We start from the raw sequence: 15,963 nt of genomic DNA on the forward strand, positions 1-15,963 counted from the left end.
ACTATCTTATCCCCTCAAAAACTTGTCCCCAACTTTGTTCGGAATATTTTCTCTGTAAAAACTCGCTGTATGCAATATGGGTGTACTATAATCGCTAACACATGCTCTTTATCTGGCCGAAGCCAGAGTGACTGCAGCTACTGCAGCTGCACGCAAATTCATCGGACTTTTAAAATTAGGACTTCACATTTTTGTATGCTCAGGGATGGCCCACGTATTAGCATGCATTGTTCATGACGGTATGGAAGAACCCTCGAAATTGTTCTTCCGAGGGTTTCGAGGGTGAACAACCAACTACCTCTCATTCTTGCCTTGTTAACCCTTGGAAACATCTGTCTTTCAGAAACGGTTTGCTGTGAGTTGGCATGGTGTGCTATGAATCTTCCAAATGAATTATCTTTAGACGCTGTTGTTTTTCCCTTGCGTGATACAAGGATTGGAACCAATTGCATTTCCAAATGGTTCCATTTTTATTGGTGTTCCAATTGTAAAGTCCAAATGGACTCCCGATTTGATCAATTGAGTTTCTAAGTGATGAGCACGATTGGTCTATCCAACTGCACCCAATGTATGGATGTGAACATCTACATATTCGAAAAACAAGGCAAAACTAATATGGTGTGGTTCTTATTATAAGAGCTGTCTGCAGCTTAGCCTACTAAATTGTGTTCATAATTTCGCTGTCAGTTCGGTCAAAATTAAATGAAAAGCTGCGCTCATTAAGCAAGCGCCACTGGCCCCAGTTTAACAGTCTCATAAATGGGGTATGTAAGTGGGAGCATTCTCTGAAAGTATGTATTTAGCTTATGCTATTAGTATCCGACTAGTGTTTTTAACAAGGGTAGAAGTTCAGAAGAGTTGGTTGTGTCCGGTTCTTGTTTATGCTGTCCTTTATGTGCTGTGACTGTCCTTATTATAGTGTTTCTTGTATGTGATGTATGCATGTATGCTTGTCTGTTTGCCTTGTTTCTATAAAAGTATTTATTCTCCTAGTCTGAACTCCCTTGTAAAAAATCACAGGATCGCATTTAAGTCTGCTTATGAGCACAAATGTGAAAGCCTTTCCCTGTCTTCTCTTTCTCCCTCCATTATTTTTTATTTTATGTATTTTTTGATATTTTTATTATTTTATTTTATTTTTGTTTTTATTATTATTTTATTTCATATATGTTGCGTAATTAACTTTTACATTTTTGTTTTATTTATCATACAACTTGCGATTGACAGTTCATGCGGACAACTTCCGCCCACGCCACTCATGAGCCAAGAAAGGCTTGCGCCTTAAAATGCCGACGCAAGGCAGAGCATGTCCCTGCAGTCCTCACAAATCAGTTTTCCTTTTGCACCTTAATAATATGTATGTTAAGCTGTACAAATATTTCTCGCATTGTGTATTTCGCACAACTTCATTGCGAGGGATGTTTTGTGAATGTTTTCTGGATGAATGTATTTATCTGACACCTAATGGGTCCAGTTGGTTTGGTCCAACTGGTGGAATAAAAACACAACTGCAACTAACAGGAGTGTTCAATTGGCTTCTTGTCGAAATTTTGTATGTTTTTTTTTCTTGCTGCAGTTAACCTCACGCTCCAGAGCATCATTTAGTCCAGCATCACCGCTTTTATGGATGCATTCGGAAAACCTCTGCAGAAAATTTCTGAACAGAACGAAGTCTTTTATGTTAAACTCACTCAAAGTAGCGAAGTGCAACCCGTGGGCACATGTGCATGCAGTTGATGTGGCCCCATCCCCCTTCCCCTGTTGACGTTTCGGAATTTTCACGTGGCAGATCAGCAGGTCTGCGAATCACTAACTAGGGCCATGCAGTCATATGCCAGTGGCAGGTATACTTTGCTGTTCTTAGCCTTTCAGCCAATCACCAGACATGGAATCATTCTGTAATTCTGGCACCTGCACTGTTCTGTCTAGTTTGTTAGAACTACAAAGAACTGCTATTCTGGTTTCATGAATGTCCTAGTACTCCACTCATGATGTTTTTATCTCTTAGCCTGCTTCACTTGTGCCAATTTCATGTGCTTAATACATTTTTCTATTTCCTTGGGTCTCATATTTCCTCCACTTAGGTGGTTCATTCAAGAATAGTCTATGACATGATCCGCAAAATGGCTGAAGCGTTTAATGAAAAAGATGTTGAGATTATTCTCCTCATTTTACGTTGTGAGTATGCACCCAGTGTTGCTTACTGTTTATTCCGTGCAGTTACATCTTTCTGGCTTTTCATCTGTTGATGCTGTTTTTCTTATGTGGAGCATAACCTGCTATTATCCAAGTATGCACAAATTTATGACGGTTTTGGTATTGCTTCTGTTTTAAAAACATGTCTCCTTTAAGTCCTGTTTGATCACTTTTTGATAAGTGACATTTTTTTAATGTGTTAGCATTAGAACCCCTCCTGCAGCGATTTCTGTCCCGCGTTGATCTCTGAAGCACCAGAGAAAGTGGGAGGGCAAAAGAAACCGCACTAATGACCTCGAGCGGGATTCAAATCTGTGGTAGCGCGAACAGATCCGCTTCACTTGCTGCTGCTCTTGACCACTCGCAGCAGCCTTTGTCCCCGTGTGTTAAACTGCCAGCCTCAAGCGCTATTGTAGTCTTCATCGTCTTCATCAACTTTCATCCGTGGGCATTCGCACGTGCGAGCCTAAGTTCAAACATGTGACTGGTTTTTGTGCGGCTTCATACAAACACAAGAGCATGCGGGCATTTGGATGTGCGAGCCAAAGTTTGAACACATGGTTGGTTTGAAGCCAATACTTGATGGCTACTGGACATCTCATTTGAACAAATTCGACATTATCCCAAGACTTCAAAGAATTGGAAAAAATCCAAAGAAATAACTTGTCAAAAACTGAAACTTAAATTGTCATTGGTGTGGTGAATAAAATACAATTTGTCAACACAAATCGCTCACGAAATCAGAGCCCAGTATCTTCCATTCCCCTCCACATCGATTCTAATGATCACTCGTGAATTTTTAATGCATATATTAATGTTAATGTTACTTGCAATATAATAGAGAAGTAATATGTGTGCTTGTTGGTATTGTAAAGAATTATATTTTGTTTACACTAATTATTGACACACTACTAGCATGTTATGGTGTCTACGTTTAATAGATGTAAAGTACTAATAGTGGTGCATGCCATCTAGCTTAAGCAGTAATTTCTTTCCTGCTTGATTCATGCAATCTTTTTTTTTTTTTTCACTGTTATTACTTCTCTTCCACTTTGTGCTCATATCATGCTTGACAATGGAACATGTGCTCCAGCCGTTGGCTTTGTCCTTCGAAAACACGACCCTTTGGCATTGAAGGAGGTCGTTCTGCTTCTGCAACAGAAGAGTGCCCAGGACACAGATGGAGCACAGGAGTAAGTGCACCTGTATTCATGGCTTATCAAACTTATGATTTTACTGTGCCACATTAAAGGAACACTGAAGACAATGCTATCAAATTTATTTTTTTTGTTAGTAAAATCCGATAGTTTGGCATTTTGTGGCTTTGTTGCCACTTGTCCGGCAGCGAAAGGTCTATTTATTGCTAAGAGATTTGGATTTGAAGTTGAAATTAAACTTTTTCCTGTTGCTACTATTCAAACTCTGGACTGTCTAGTGACGAAATAGAAGAGTGACGTGAAGCAGCGGAAATGGAAACGAGGACTCCGTGATTGCTGGTGGCGAGCGTTGCGCTCTTGCCTGGCAGCAGCTGAAATGAAAATTACTGCCGGCCAGATGTTGAAGGCCTTTATCAGCCGTCGGCTCTTCGTTTACGTTTGCACCAACGTTACGATGATACCCGTTTCCGAATCCGACTACGAACTTGTCGCTAAGAAATCACGACCGGTCAGTTTATTGACATCGTACTGTCAACAAAAAGAGTCAGCCAGAACAGCACTATGAGATTTGATCTTTCCTCTGCTTGTTTAACCTCGAATAAAAGTCGACCGCTGCCCGACTCGTGGGTCTTGCTAGAAAAGAAAAGAAAAATGCTGACACTAAACGTAAGTCGACGCGCACATATTGACTTATGTTGTGTGTCTGTTTTCTTTTTTCTGCCTCTGCAGTGCAAGTTCCTCCTTCAAAATGAAAGTTAGGACTGATCTGTAGATGTTTCGCAATTTCAGAGACTACCTAGACTAAATAAACTCCTTTCAGATTCAGTGATTCTTGGTCATTTGTAGTTCCAGAAAACGGTTCATGATGGAGACCCTCACAGCTGTGCGGAATAATAACATCCAGAAGATCCCAAACTGTGACCCCAGCATGGTGGAGCATGCATCGAAGGTGTTGAGGGGACTTTTTCGCAAGGGTGAGTAGCTCCGTTGCTTGTCTGTTTCTTTTGTTTTATTGGTTGGTTGCTTGTCTATGCATCATTTCATGCATACAGGAGACTATTCTCTTGCCCTAGCAGGGTAAAAAATTCAGTTCTGCATGCGAACATTCAAAGTAATGAGCTGTCACTTTATTCACATAATACTGTAAGCACATATTCACAGTTTGTGCAATTGATTCCTATTAAGAGTCTTTTGATTCTTGTTTATTCTATGTATTTCAGCCTTGATATTTGATCTCAAAGCTGTTTTCAGATTAAATATTTTCACATTGCTTATCTCTTTTTTCTTCTAATGCCAATTTCTTCCAATTTCTTAGAATTGAAAGATGCTTAAGTTGACTTTGCACTGTGGGCGATCGTTCTGTGCAGGTTGTTTACTGCATGAGTTGAACATCTCACTCGAAGACCTGTTGAAGGCACATGAGCGAGGCAAGTGGTGGGTGGTCGGCTCAGCATGGGTGGGAAACAAAGAATCCTCTGGTAAGTCACTGTTTTGTGCGTCCCCGTGGCATCTCATGAGACGCTGGTCAACTGCGCTCCGAGCTTCACTTATAATGTCTAGGATGAGTGTTAGGTTTGTGTTGTCACGAGCAGTTATGAAGCAGTAAAACTCTGGCTGAAAGTCAAAATTAAAAAAAGAACAGAGAGAGAGACTGCTTAATTAGAAAATTTGCTATCTGTGCTGCAAGCAATCACTGGAGTTGCAAAATGAAAAGCATGGTCAGCGTTTTTGACTTTGAAAAACTATGCCTTACAAGCAGGCCATATTTGTTGTCACACATTTTTGTTGAATGCGAACATCTTTGACGGATGCCGTTCTGCATGGGTTTGTAATATAGAAAAGATGCCAGCACCAACCAAGGGTCACCGCGGCAATTTGAAGAGATGCTAATAAGCAATGTTGCCATTCGTGGCAGTGTTATGCCAAATTGGCTACTTTCCAAGATGCCAGAGGACTAAAAATCTGTGTTGATGTCTTGGGGACATTTCGGCTCATCTTAGACTATTGGCTCATTTCTAAGGGGAATTTCTTCACCACATACAAAATTGCATTGAAATTTTACATCAATTTTGACCTTGTAATCAGAATAAGATGACAAAACGCAACCATCTTGACTGTCATAATAGCCAAAGGAGCTACTTTTATGTTTGCATCCAACTGCTCAATTGCAACACTTTGTATGTGCCAGCATTATGGCATATACATAGTTTCACATCACTGCAAGTGTCACTGCAGTGCTATGCATCTTTACAAAGGCTAAAGCATGCGTAAGGTGTATGGCAGTATGAGGTTTTCATGAGAGAACACGGCTGTAGAGCTAGAGAGTACAACTCTGTTGCAGAGCTGTCTTTTATATTGGTTCTTTCTTCTAACTGTTTCTCACTTGATTTTGAATATTTCAGTTGTTGTTAGCAGGGCCGAAACATTTTTTTCTTCCTTTTACGAGTTGTCGGCGCTTGATACCATTCTGCCATAAAATATTTACAATAAAAACAATATAAAGTATGCTGCTATAGTTTTATGTGTTGGTTAATAAATATAGTACCATATTTACTTGCATAATTTGTGCACTTTTTTTCTTTAAATTAGGGCTTCAAAGAGGGGGTGCGCAAATTATGCGGAGATTTAGCGAACACATCCTAGAAAGCTCTACAAGGTCGCAACACGCAATATGTACCATGTGTTGCCACCTGTACGTCGACCCCCCAACTCTCACCTCTTGCTGGCCAGAAAAATGTTGGCTGAAAATTTAGGACCCATACCTGTTCCCGCACGCCCTACTCTGTGTAGTTCCCCGCAGGGTGGCATGATGGCCCATATGCAGTGCAAAGCAATAAAAGCACAGCGATACAATTGCAAAGCGAGCAGTCTGAGGCAAATGGAGATAACAGCCGATAAATCGGTGCCCTCGCATGTGGCCCGGCTCATTGGTGGCAAACCGAACAGGAAACAGTTCAGTTGGTTCGGATTATGGCGTGCGCTGGTGGTTACCATAAGTTTGCTTTCGCAGCTGTTCATTCGGGAAAGTGACCGCCAGCGTGAAGTTCTACCCCCCCCCCCCCTCCTCCTCCTCCTCCTCCGCTGCTCAGGCCTTTTTAAGCTGCACACGGCGACATGGCTTACCAATCTTCCTAGGCCTGCCTTGTGCACACCGGCTTGCAAGGAGCTGGCATCTGTCGTAACTGGGCATCTGGCGTGGCAAGGAGCGTAAAAGGTGCAAATTACTTGAGTAAATATGGTAATTAACATTGATTTTGATCCCTTGCCTTTTATATTCTACTTACTTCCTTGCTGAACAAAGAAACATTTTGGCCTAAATTTTTGGACATCATAGCACTGCTCCGAGCAGCTAGTAGCAGTGTTATTGAAAGTAATGAAAAGTACTGTTCAGGTCAGCTTTGTCTTGGCATATGTTGATGCTTCAGCTTGGAGGCATCGTTTAAAGTGTCCTTATCATTATTCAGAATGCCTTGGAGTTACCTTGTAATAGCAGAACCTGTTTTGCTTTTTCTGCATAGACAAGCAAAGTGATGCACCAGTAAAGCAGCCAGAGTTTTCAAGTAAAATCTTGAAGCTGGCTCAGAAGCACCACATGAACACTGATGTCAGAAGGAACATCTTCTGCATCCTCATGACTGCTGAGGTAAGGAGGCATTAAGAAGCTGTGGTGGCATTGTGGCGTCCTTATTCCGCTTTAACTCTTATATGCCTATGGTAAGCACTGTCAGTAACCGAAGTAGATAACTCTAAGGCCATTGAAGCGTTAGCAGCTCAAGAAAATAAATGTGGAGAACAAATTAGGCAAAAGCATAAACAAGCATGGGAAAGGAACAAGAACAACATTGTGCATCAGTTTTACTTGCATATGCTGTAGGCTTAAAAAAACTAACAATGGAAAGCAAATTTTGTATATAGGATATAAAATGATTTTTTTTCACCAAAAGTATCCCAAATGTGAAAACAGCCAAAGGATTGACCAAAGCTGCTTTTATTGCCTTTGCAGAGTGAAGTAAATTGTGTGGTAACAGACTCTGCTCGGCTCTGAATTTATGGTAAAGTGTTTGTTCGACGTGGAATCGATATGAACTACATGTGAGCAAGGAGCATTAAAAAGATGCACCTGGTTACTTGTGAACTGAACTGACAGATGCTGGTTTTTCTGTTGGGAAATATGAAACTTCTAAACCTAAACTTCTGTGATGATGATGAACAAGGAGCATTAAAAAGATACAGCTGGTTATTGGTGAACTGACAGATGCTGGTTTTTCTTTTGGGAGGAATAAAACTATGAAGATTCATCGGCCACCTTGCAAATGAATGTGCTAGCAACAGCAGGGCTAACTTGTTTTGCCATAATTTTTATCAAAGTTATGCCAAGCATGAAATCGGAAACCTCCCCTCTGCATACATTGAATTTATGCTGTGGACAGCTTATTGTCATGTGGCACTGCAGAAACACTTAGCTAAGTTATATCTGCTGTCATTCCCATTCCTTTAGCTCTGCTGCTCCTAGACTCAACCATTGGCTGAGATGAGTTTACACTGCTCCACTGCACGAACAAACACGTTTGAGAGTAAAGTTTGCTTAAATGACATGAATTTTGTGCCTGAAAACTAGTAAACTATTGCCTCTAAGCATTTCACACTTACAAACTGCATGTTTTTGACCACAGTTTCTTTTTTTGGTACATATTCCTTCATGCTACCCAACTTGAAGAGGCAGTTTCTTTTTTGTTGCATACACAGGACTACCTGAGCGCCAGCGAGAGAATTCTCCACCTCAACCTAAGTGCAGCGCAGGAGCGCGAGTTGTGCTACGTCATCCTCCACTGCCTGCTGAAGGAGAAGCAGCACAACCCATTTTACGCCTACCTGGCCCAGTTCTTTGTCAAACGGGACCGGCGATTTTATGTACGTTTTTCCCAGCTTTGCCTTCTGCAGAATGCAGGAAAACTACTTTTCGAGTCTTCAGCTAAATTTCAGCTTTCAAGTTCTTTGAGTTAGACCAGTGGCTACAGTTTTAGATAAAGTCAGTTTGAAAAGAGCCGCAGTGCGCCAGGAAGCAGAGCGGGCCCATGCGATCGCCGCCAAGGCAATGGCGCTGCGGTCGCATTGAGGCGTCGTGCTCATTGTCTGCTGCTCCCTGCATGAGGAGCGTCAACAGACGGCGGCTTGCATGCATACAAAAATACATTTAAAGAACAAAAATGTAATTTTTGCCTTGATTTCTTTTGGATTATTGAAACAAGACTGTTTAGTAGCAATTATAACCAGACTCACCCAGGCATATTAAAGACACAATGGGAAACAGCTGCTGATATGCGCATGAGATGCACATTCAACAGAATAGACTGCTTTCAAGTGCTATCCTTTTACTTGAACAAGCTTTTACAACTGACACTCCCATTATATTTCTATCTTGGCATGTTGAAGAGGGGCCACATGAGGAGTTGATATATCAAGCATACCACCATGGTGGCTCAGTGGTTATGGTGCTCGGCTGCTGACCCGAAAGGCGCGGGTTTGATCCCAGTTAACGGTGGTCGTATTTGAATGGAGGAAAAATCCTGGAGGCCCGTGTACTGTGTTATGTCAGTGTACATTAGAGAAACCCAGACGATCAAAATTATCCAGAGCACTCTACTATGGCGTCCTTCATAGCCCGAGTCACTTTAGGACCAAACCAAACCAGTTTTATCAAGCCGCATTATCAAGGGGACAAGCGGCACGTTGTGTTTCTACAGTTTTGCAGTGTGGAACCATGGAAATAAGGGCTTTCAGTTTGAGCCGAGATCTATACCGAAAAGCTCAACCCCCGAGCATCCTGCCCTAGTGCATGCGACCTTTGCAACACGTCATCGAAATACAAAGTGCAGCTAGAAGCAGCTGCATCCAGTGCAGCTGATGCGAAGCGCGGGCCAGCGTCCACAGTTCTAACTGACCATGTGGCCAAGAGCAGCCAATTGATATCGCGGCGGCGAAAAAAATACCAAGAAAACTAATGCAGTTCCATTGCCGCCCGAGAGGTGGCGCTCGCGTCTCTGCGATTAAAGTGACGACAGAATGGGTCTGCCTCCCTGGTGCAAGTTTTCTAACTGGCTCTATCGAAAAATGTTGATCAGTAGCAAAACACACTCCCAAAGGTTATTAAATGTCTCAAAAGTAAAAAGAAAAATCTTTTTGGCATGCATTGCTGATTGTTGTGGTCCTGCTGCAATGTTAGTTATAATGTCAGTGACATGCCATCTTCAGAGTAGAATGGCCCTGAGTGGGGGACATGAGATCAAAGAAACACAGGCCAAACACAAGTATGCCCGTATTGATACAATACCAAGTTATAATTGCAAAGAGACAACTCAGATTAAAAACAGAGCAAATACAGGTGTCGCCATCAGCGCCTGATTTCTCAAGTAAAATGCATGCATCAACACCGATTTTTGGGAGCGGATCTCAGAGGCTACACTATAGCGCCAACCACTTCATAATGGTGTCCTTTTTAGTAAGGACGTCACGAGTTTGAATCAACTGGCACGAAGATTTTTAAATCCCATTTCCTTGCTGATAAAGGTGCCTTTTGCTGCCGGAAATACATCAGCTTTGCCAGAAAGAGGGACAGAATCAATGTTTACTGAATGCAGTAATTGGATGGAGTTGTCCTCAGTGTCCCTCTAATGACTTCATTGGGGCGGGGTGGCTGCTGCAAAATGGAGGTAAGGAATCATTGATTACTGACAGGAGCATCCTTCGTTGTGTGACTTAGTCCTACAGGTAATGATTATTATTACACCACTGCGTTGCTGATACAGCTTCGGCCCATGAATTGCATTGGCTCTCCACTTCTGCTGGGTATGGTAGCTCCTAGCCTGACCCACGTACAACTCAGTCACAAGGAAGACTTAGATTGCCTGATGATGGCTTGACCCATCCACTCTAGGGCCTTCCCTAGGCCTGTCCAAGACCTCCAGCTTCAACAACAAACTTAAAGACAAAAGACGGAAAATAGCACTAGTGTTTGTTCGAGCTACGCATTTCTGTTTGACATGAGTTTGATAAACCTTCATGTTTGCACACAAGAAGGTGAAAGTTAGCAGAGTTAAGCTGCTACCATGAGTGTTTTAGCTCAAGGAGATGTTTGAGAAATCTCTCTAAATATTAGTTTCATTTGAGGTAGCAAGCGCAGCACAAATACCCATTAGAGAGCAACCTTCACATCATGCGTAGATGATGTCGCCGTCTGCAGATTTTTCAAAGGGTAATCAATTTGTTGTCACACAGCAAAAAGCAGGAGCAGTGAAATGCGCATATAACAATAGCTGGGTATCGGAAGAATGATTGACTGCCAAATACACTAAATGTCACGTGTCAGTCATGATAGGAGCCAGTCTAGGACAGACAGGCTAGCTTGGAATACAAACAAACGCCTTGTTGGGTGAAACAAAAAATAGGAAGCAATTTGGCGGCGGTGATTGTAGCACATGCACTCGGCAGTCATCGGAATCAGAAAAGCCAAGTATATATATATCCTTTAGCTGCGCCATATTTAAGCATAACTCAGAACATTCTGGACAAAGGGCACACATCTTCGTGAAAAGTCCGAAACAACACAGAATCATTCGCTCATGATCACAAATCTTTGTAAACAGGCAAGCCGCATTTAACAGCCATATGCAGGATAACTTGCACTTCGTGTTGAACAAAAGAATAGTAATATTGCCGCACACTGGCGGTCATAAACAAAACACACCGTTTAAAAAATAAACATGATGAAGCCCATGCCAGTACCACTGTTGCTTTTTTGTTGCCTGCCTGGACAAAGGATTACTCCCTTTGCATTACAGATGAGCTTGCAGTGTGCGATCTGGGACAAGTTCAAGGAGGTGGACAAGCTCGGCCACATGGCGTCATCCAACCTGGCGGAATTTCTTGTCATCCTGCTGTTGCAGGAAGCGCTTTCATTGGCTGTTCTGAAGGTAAAGTGAATCAGCCTACATTTACATGCTGTTCTTTTTCCCATTCAAATCCTGTGTACAGGTTAGAAACATACAGGGTGTTTCACTACAGAGGAGAGGAGGACAAGGAAGCATTGTAAGGGCACTGGCCGACGACAGTGTTTGGCCTTAAATTGTGAATGCACATATATATACTCATGAGCAGTTTGCTGAGAGGCTACACTGCAGAGGCGATCGTTTGCATGGTCACGGAAAAGGCTAACGCCGTGTGCAGCATTGTTTAATGAAGCACTTATGCAGCCTTCACTTCCTCCTGATTAAATGAAGACAGTGAAGATTAACGAGATTAGCATGCTTTTTGATACCTTATTTACTCGCGTAATTTGCACACATTTTTTTCCTAAAATCGAGGCTTGAAACAGGGGTGCGCAAACCACGCAGAGATTTTGCGAACACGTCCTAAAAAAACTCTACAAACGGCATAACGCGCATTGTATATGATATAATGCCACGTTTATACAGTCCGACCCTGCAACACGTGCCCCTCGCTGGCTAAAAAAAAAGTATGCATACCCCGTACCCCGCCCAAAACCCAGACCCACTTTATGTAGTTCCCTGCGTGATGGCGTGACGTTGTGTGTGCGCAGCTCAAAGCAATAAACGCAGGACAATGCAATCGCAAAGCCAGCAGTCAGAGGCAAATGGAGGTACAAGGCATTGAAACAGCACCTTCCATGCATGTGGCCTGGCTGACAAGTGGGTAGTGGTGAACAGAATAGCCAACGGCTCGGTAGTTTCGGATTCTGGCACGACACACGCTCCGAAGGTATTTGGAAGTTTGCTTTTGCAGCCGTTTGTGCAGGAAAGCAATTGCCGGTGCGAGGGGGCTGGGTAAACGGTGCACGATTGACTTTTCCTTACCTGAAGCAATTTACAAACGAATCACACACTTTTTGTTGACACCGCTTACTCGCCTTTCACAGCCGCACACACCCGCCTGCATGCTGATATGCAGGGAGCGCAAAATATGTGAGTTAAAGCTTATTTTGAAAAACCCAAGTAAAAAACTGGGGGTGCACAAATTATGCACGGGCACAAATTGCATGAGTAAATACGATATTAATGCAATAGCTTTAGAGTTGCCATCACACCAAAACCCAGCCGATGTCAGACGAAATTCTCTGGTTGGTCGAGACAGTATGCCATTACAGGTGTCACGCGACTACCGAGGACAAATCACAGCATGCCACCAAATTCGAAAATCCGTCACTATTGGAGGAGCTGGGAGGCTGCAACAGTATCAACATCGCAACCAGACAGGGCAAGCATAGCAGGGAGCGTCTGTGTAAGGTGGGCGTATGACGTAATAAATAAATGCTTTATGGCGGCAAGCGGTATTCGAACCTGCGGTGGTGTGAACAGATCAGCTTCGCTGGCCACTGCATAGACCACTACGCTATCGCTGCAGCTGAACATCTCATGTGTTTAACTGGCAGCCTCTCGCACTGTGCTTTGGATGTCGTCTTCATCAACTTCCATCCGTGCACAAGTCGGTCCACAACCAAGAGCACTAGCACAAGCAAGCCCAAATCCGAACGTGTGACTGCTTTGGATGGTACAATAACGAAGGGAAAATCAAGGTGCTATGGCCCTCTCATCACTTGGAAGCTGCTTCTGGTTGAGTATGGATGTGCGTTCGACGGCTCCAGCCACAAGTGTTTGTAATGAATCCGGAACACACCACTATCGTATTGCACTCTGAAGGTGACTTAAGTGCGCCCCTTTAACTTTAATCGTGCTAACCTGTTCTTTCGATTGCGAGACCTGCACAGAATGATGCTTCAATGAAACAGGGGTCTAATGAATGGAGAACTGTATGAATTGCAAAAGCCACTGGAAGACTTGTTTTTATTGCAGCATTGAAACGAGGGCCAGAATTGGAAGTTGCGTGAAAATTCTGTCCATCAAATTTTATTGCACATACAATAAATAACCAAATCACGAGACGAGATCACTGTATTCTGCACGACTGCACCATCCACTTCAACTGCACGATTTGCTGTGGACCTAAGCGTGAAGGCATTTTTATAGCACAAACACAGTAGGGGATGTAATTATCATAACGTGTCATCTCTGCAAACATGTCCATGCTTAACCAACTCGCCCAATCTGTTACACTTCTCTTAAATAGCACCTTTGACTTAGTTCTACCATTTCAGTTTTAGCTAATGGGTACAACAGACTTAGATTGGCAAAATGGAAGTTTTTTCGCTGTATCTCTCAATGCACAATGTTACAGACCTTCACAAGTATGTCATGTTAGCACAACCGAGTGCCGCAGCGAGAACATTTTTTCATTAACAGCTGAGTGTTTTCAAGATGGCCGTGCTCTCCAGTAAGGACCAAAATGGTTTAGCATATCGCAGCTCACCATTTTATAAATGCTGCACACAGGACTTACACCCCAGCTCTTCCCTTTTCTGCTGCAGACAATCCAGTTTGTGGACATGAGCCCTGCGCTGCTGAAGTTCCTGCGACAGCTGTTTCGCAGCTTACTGCTGGGCCGGTCGCAAGAGGCCTGGCAGAAGGTGTTCCTCAAGGTTGCAGATGCTCCCAAGCTGCGACTGCTGAGGGAAGGGGTCTGCCTCTTCCTGCGGCACTTCTTCCTCAAGGGCGCAGACATGGACCCCGCAGTGCGCAGCACACTGCAACAGCGTGCCGAACTCGCTGAAGAGGCCCTGACCAGCAGCGACAGAAAGGCCATCCTTTAATTGTAAATAAAGTGGAACTTTTGCTTTAAACCAATATATCTACATCTACAAGAGACTTTCTACGGGTTAAATGGCACTGCCATCAGCTTAGCTTGTTGCGACCAGAAACTCCAGGGAAAGCGTTTACCAGGTGGACTGCACAAAGTCCTTTTGAAAATCTGCCGTGTAAGGGAAATACAGTCATGCCTTGTTAATATGCACACTTTAGTTCCCAAGCAAAACTGCCCATAAAGCAAGTCATCCATAATAGTGAATCGTCGTGATAAAAAGAAATTAAATATTCATAGAAAACACTCGGTGGTCAAGGTCTACTCATGTGTGTAACCATGAGCAGTGAAGTGGCTATTGGACAACATTTTGGGAAAAAGTGCATTATCCTGGCTGCTAGTGTATTTAAAGATGTAGTGCAGTTTGACAGGTGCCATTTGTGCAATATTGCAAATGAAAAGCGGGTCGACTGGACACCTTGGCACTAAAAGCATTAAACCACAAAACGAAAATAAAATGGCACTTGGGCACTTGCACTTCCGTACTGCCTTTAGCTGCTGTCCTGCATACAAAATAGATGAAAGGAAACATCGATTCATTATTAATTATAAGCTATCCAAAGCATACGGTGTATTGAACAAATTGAGACATCTCTTGCCTCAAAATCTTAAATTGCTCATTTACCGCTCAATTTTCTCTAGCCACCTGACCTACCTTGACTTAGTATGGGGTACCGCAACACGGACCAACCTGAATAAAATCGACATCTTGCCAAAAAAAAAAGCAATGCGCATCATTCGTACCACGCCATTTGACTCTCCAAGTGCACACCTACTCAAAGCAATTCCCCGCAAACTGGTTATACAAGTACATGTTAACAAATAATTACATCAAGCAAAAAAACCACCCCTAGCAGACTACTAGAGCACATTGCAAGACTAACGCCAAACAGGAATATCGGACAGCAGCGATACATCCCACCTTGCTTTCTTCCATTCAGCAGATCCAGCTATGGAGAGCATGGATTAAAGCACCTGTTACCTCATATGCTAAATTATTTATTGGATATTCATCTTGGTTCACTTTCACCTCGTTCATGGAAAATTCACTGCCTTATATATTAGCGCGCCTTTTGAACTAGATTTGTGTTGCATCCATCTGATGTACTGCTGCATTGATGCGATGTATTCTAATGGTCTTTGCAAAACACAATGTGCTGTGTTTATCTTGGTTGTACCTTTTTCCCCTCCTCCTATCTTCACTTTGTCAGATATGCTACTTTTTGAGCTTTGCCACAGATCAGTCATTTACACTGTTATGTGACCATGTTTTATTATTAGAACACCTTAATGCAGACAATACTGTCCTTTTTCTTTTCTTTTTTCTTCCTTTTTCTTTCCCGGAATGATGCTGTTGCTGCGGCCATTGTAAGTAGGGGTGTGGTACTTTTCAAGCCAGCCATCCTGCTGGCTTTTATGCGTTGCATATTGCAATCACTCAGTTCAGCCCTTGGGCGCGGCCGGGCAGCCACCAAACCATGTGACTCGCGCGGTCGCGCGCGGCCGCAGCCACCACCTGACTCCCGCTCCTCCCGCCAGGGGCGCTGCGCCGGCGCGTGACATCACGGAGGAAAAGCTGGGCCCCAACTCGCGCGGTCGCGCGCGGCCGCAGCCACCACCTGACTCCCGCTCCTCCCGCTAGGGGCTCTGCGCCGGCGCGTGACGTCACGGAGGAAAAGCTGGGCCCCAACTGGCGCGGCCGCAGCCACCACCTGACTCCCGCTCCTCCCGCTAGGGGCGCTGCGCTATAATTGACGTCACGGCATACGTATAAAAGAGCTGCGCTCCTTCGCCGGGACAGTCTTATACCCCTGTCACACGGGCATTTCGAGGGCCCTCGAAC

General features: G+C 43.5%; 1 protein-coding gene across 1 annotated transcript in view; it reads left to right on the forward strand.

Moving 5' to 3' along the window:
• The window catches only part of LOC144125681 (nucleolar MIF4G domain-containing protein 1), a 33,161-nt gene that overhangs the window by 12,644 nt on the left and 4,554 nt on the right, over positions 1–15,963 (forward strand). Inside the window, exons 8-15 of the mRNA XM_077659273.1 lie at positions 2,085–2,178; positions 3,290–3,389; positions 4,200–4,327; positions 4,721–4,831; positions 6,872–6,996; positions 8,100–8,264; positions 11,192–11,323; positions 13,792–14,075. Of these exons, the coding sequence (XP_077515399.1) occupies positions 2,085–2,178; positions 3,290–3,389; positions 4,200–4,327; positions 4,721–4,831; positions 6,872–6,996; positions 8,100–8,264; positions 11,192–11,323; positions 13,792–14,073 (1,137 nt within the window). The 3' untranslated portion in view covers positions 14,074–14,075. The remainder of the gene's footprint in view (positions 1–2,084; positions 2,179–3,289; positions 3,390–4,199; positions 4,328–4,720; positions 4,832–6,871; positions 6,997–8,099; positions 8,265–11,191; positions 11,324–13,791; positions 14,076–15,963) is intronic.

This window comes from Amblyomma americanum, chromosome 3 (genome assembly GCF_052857255.1).
Source record: "Amblyomma americanum isolate KBUSLIRL-KWMA chromosome 3, ASM5285725v1, whole genome shotgun sequence".
NCBI lineage: Eukaryota > Metazoa > Arthropoda > Arachnida > Ixodida > Ixodidae > Amblyomma > Amblyomma americanum.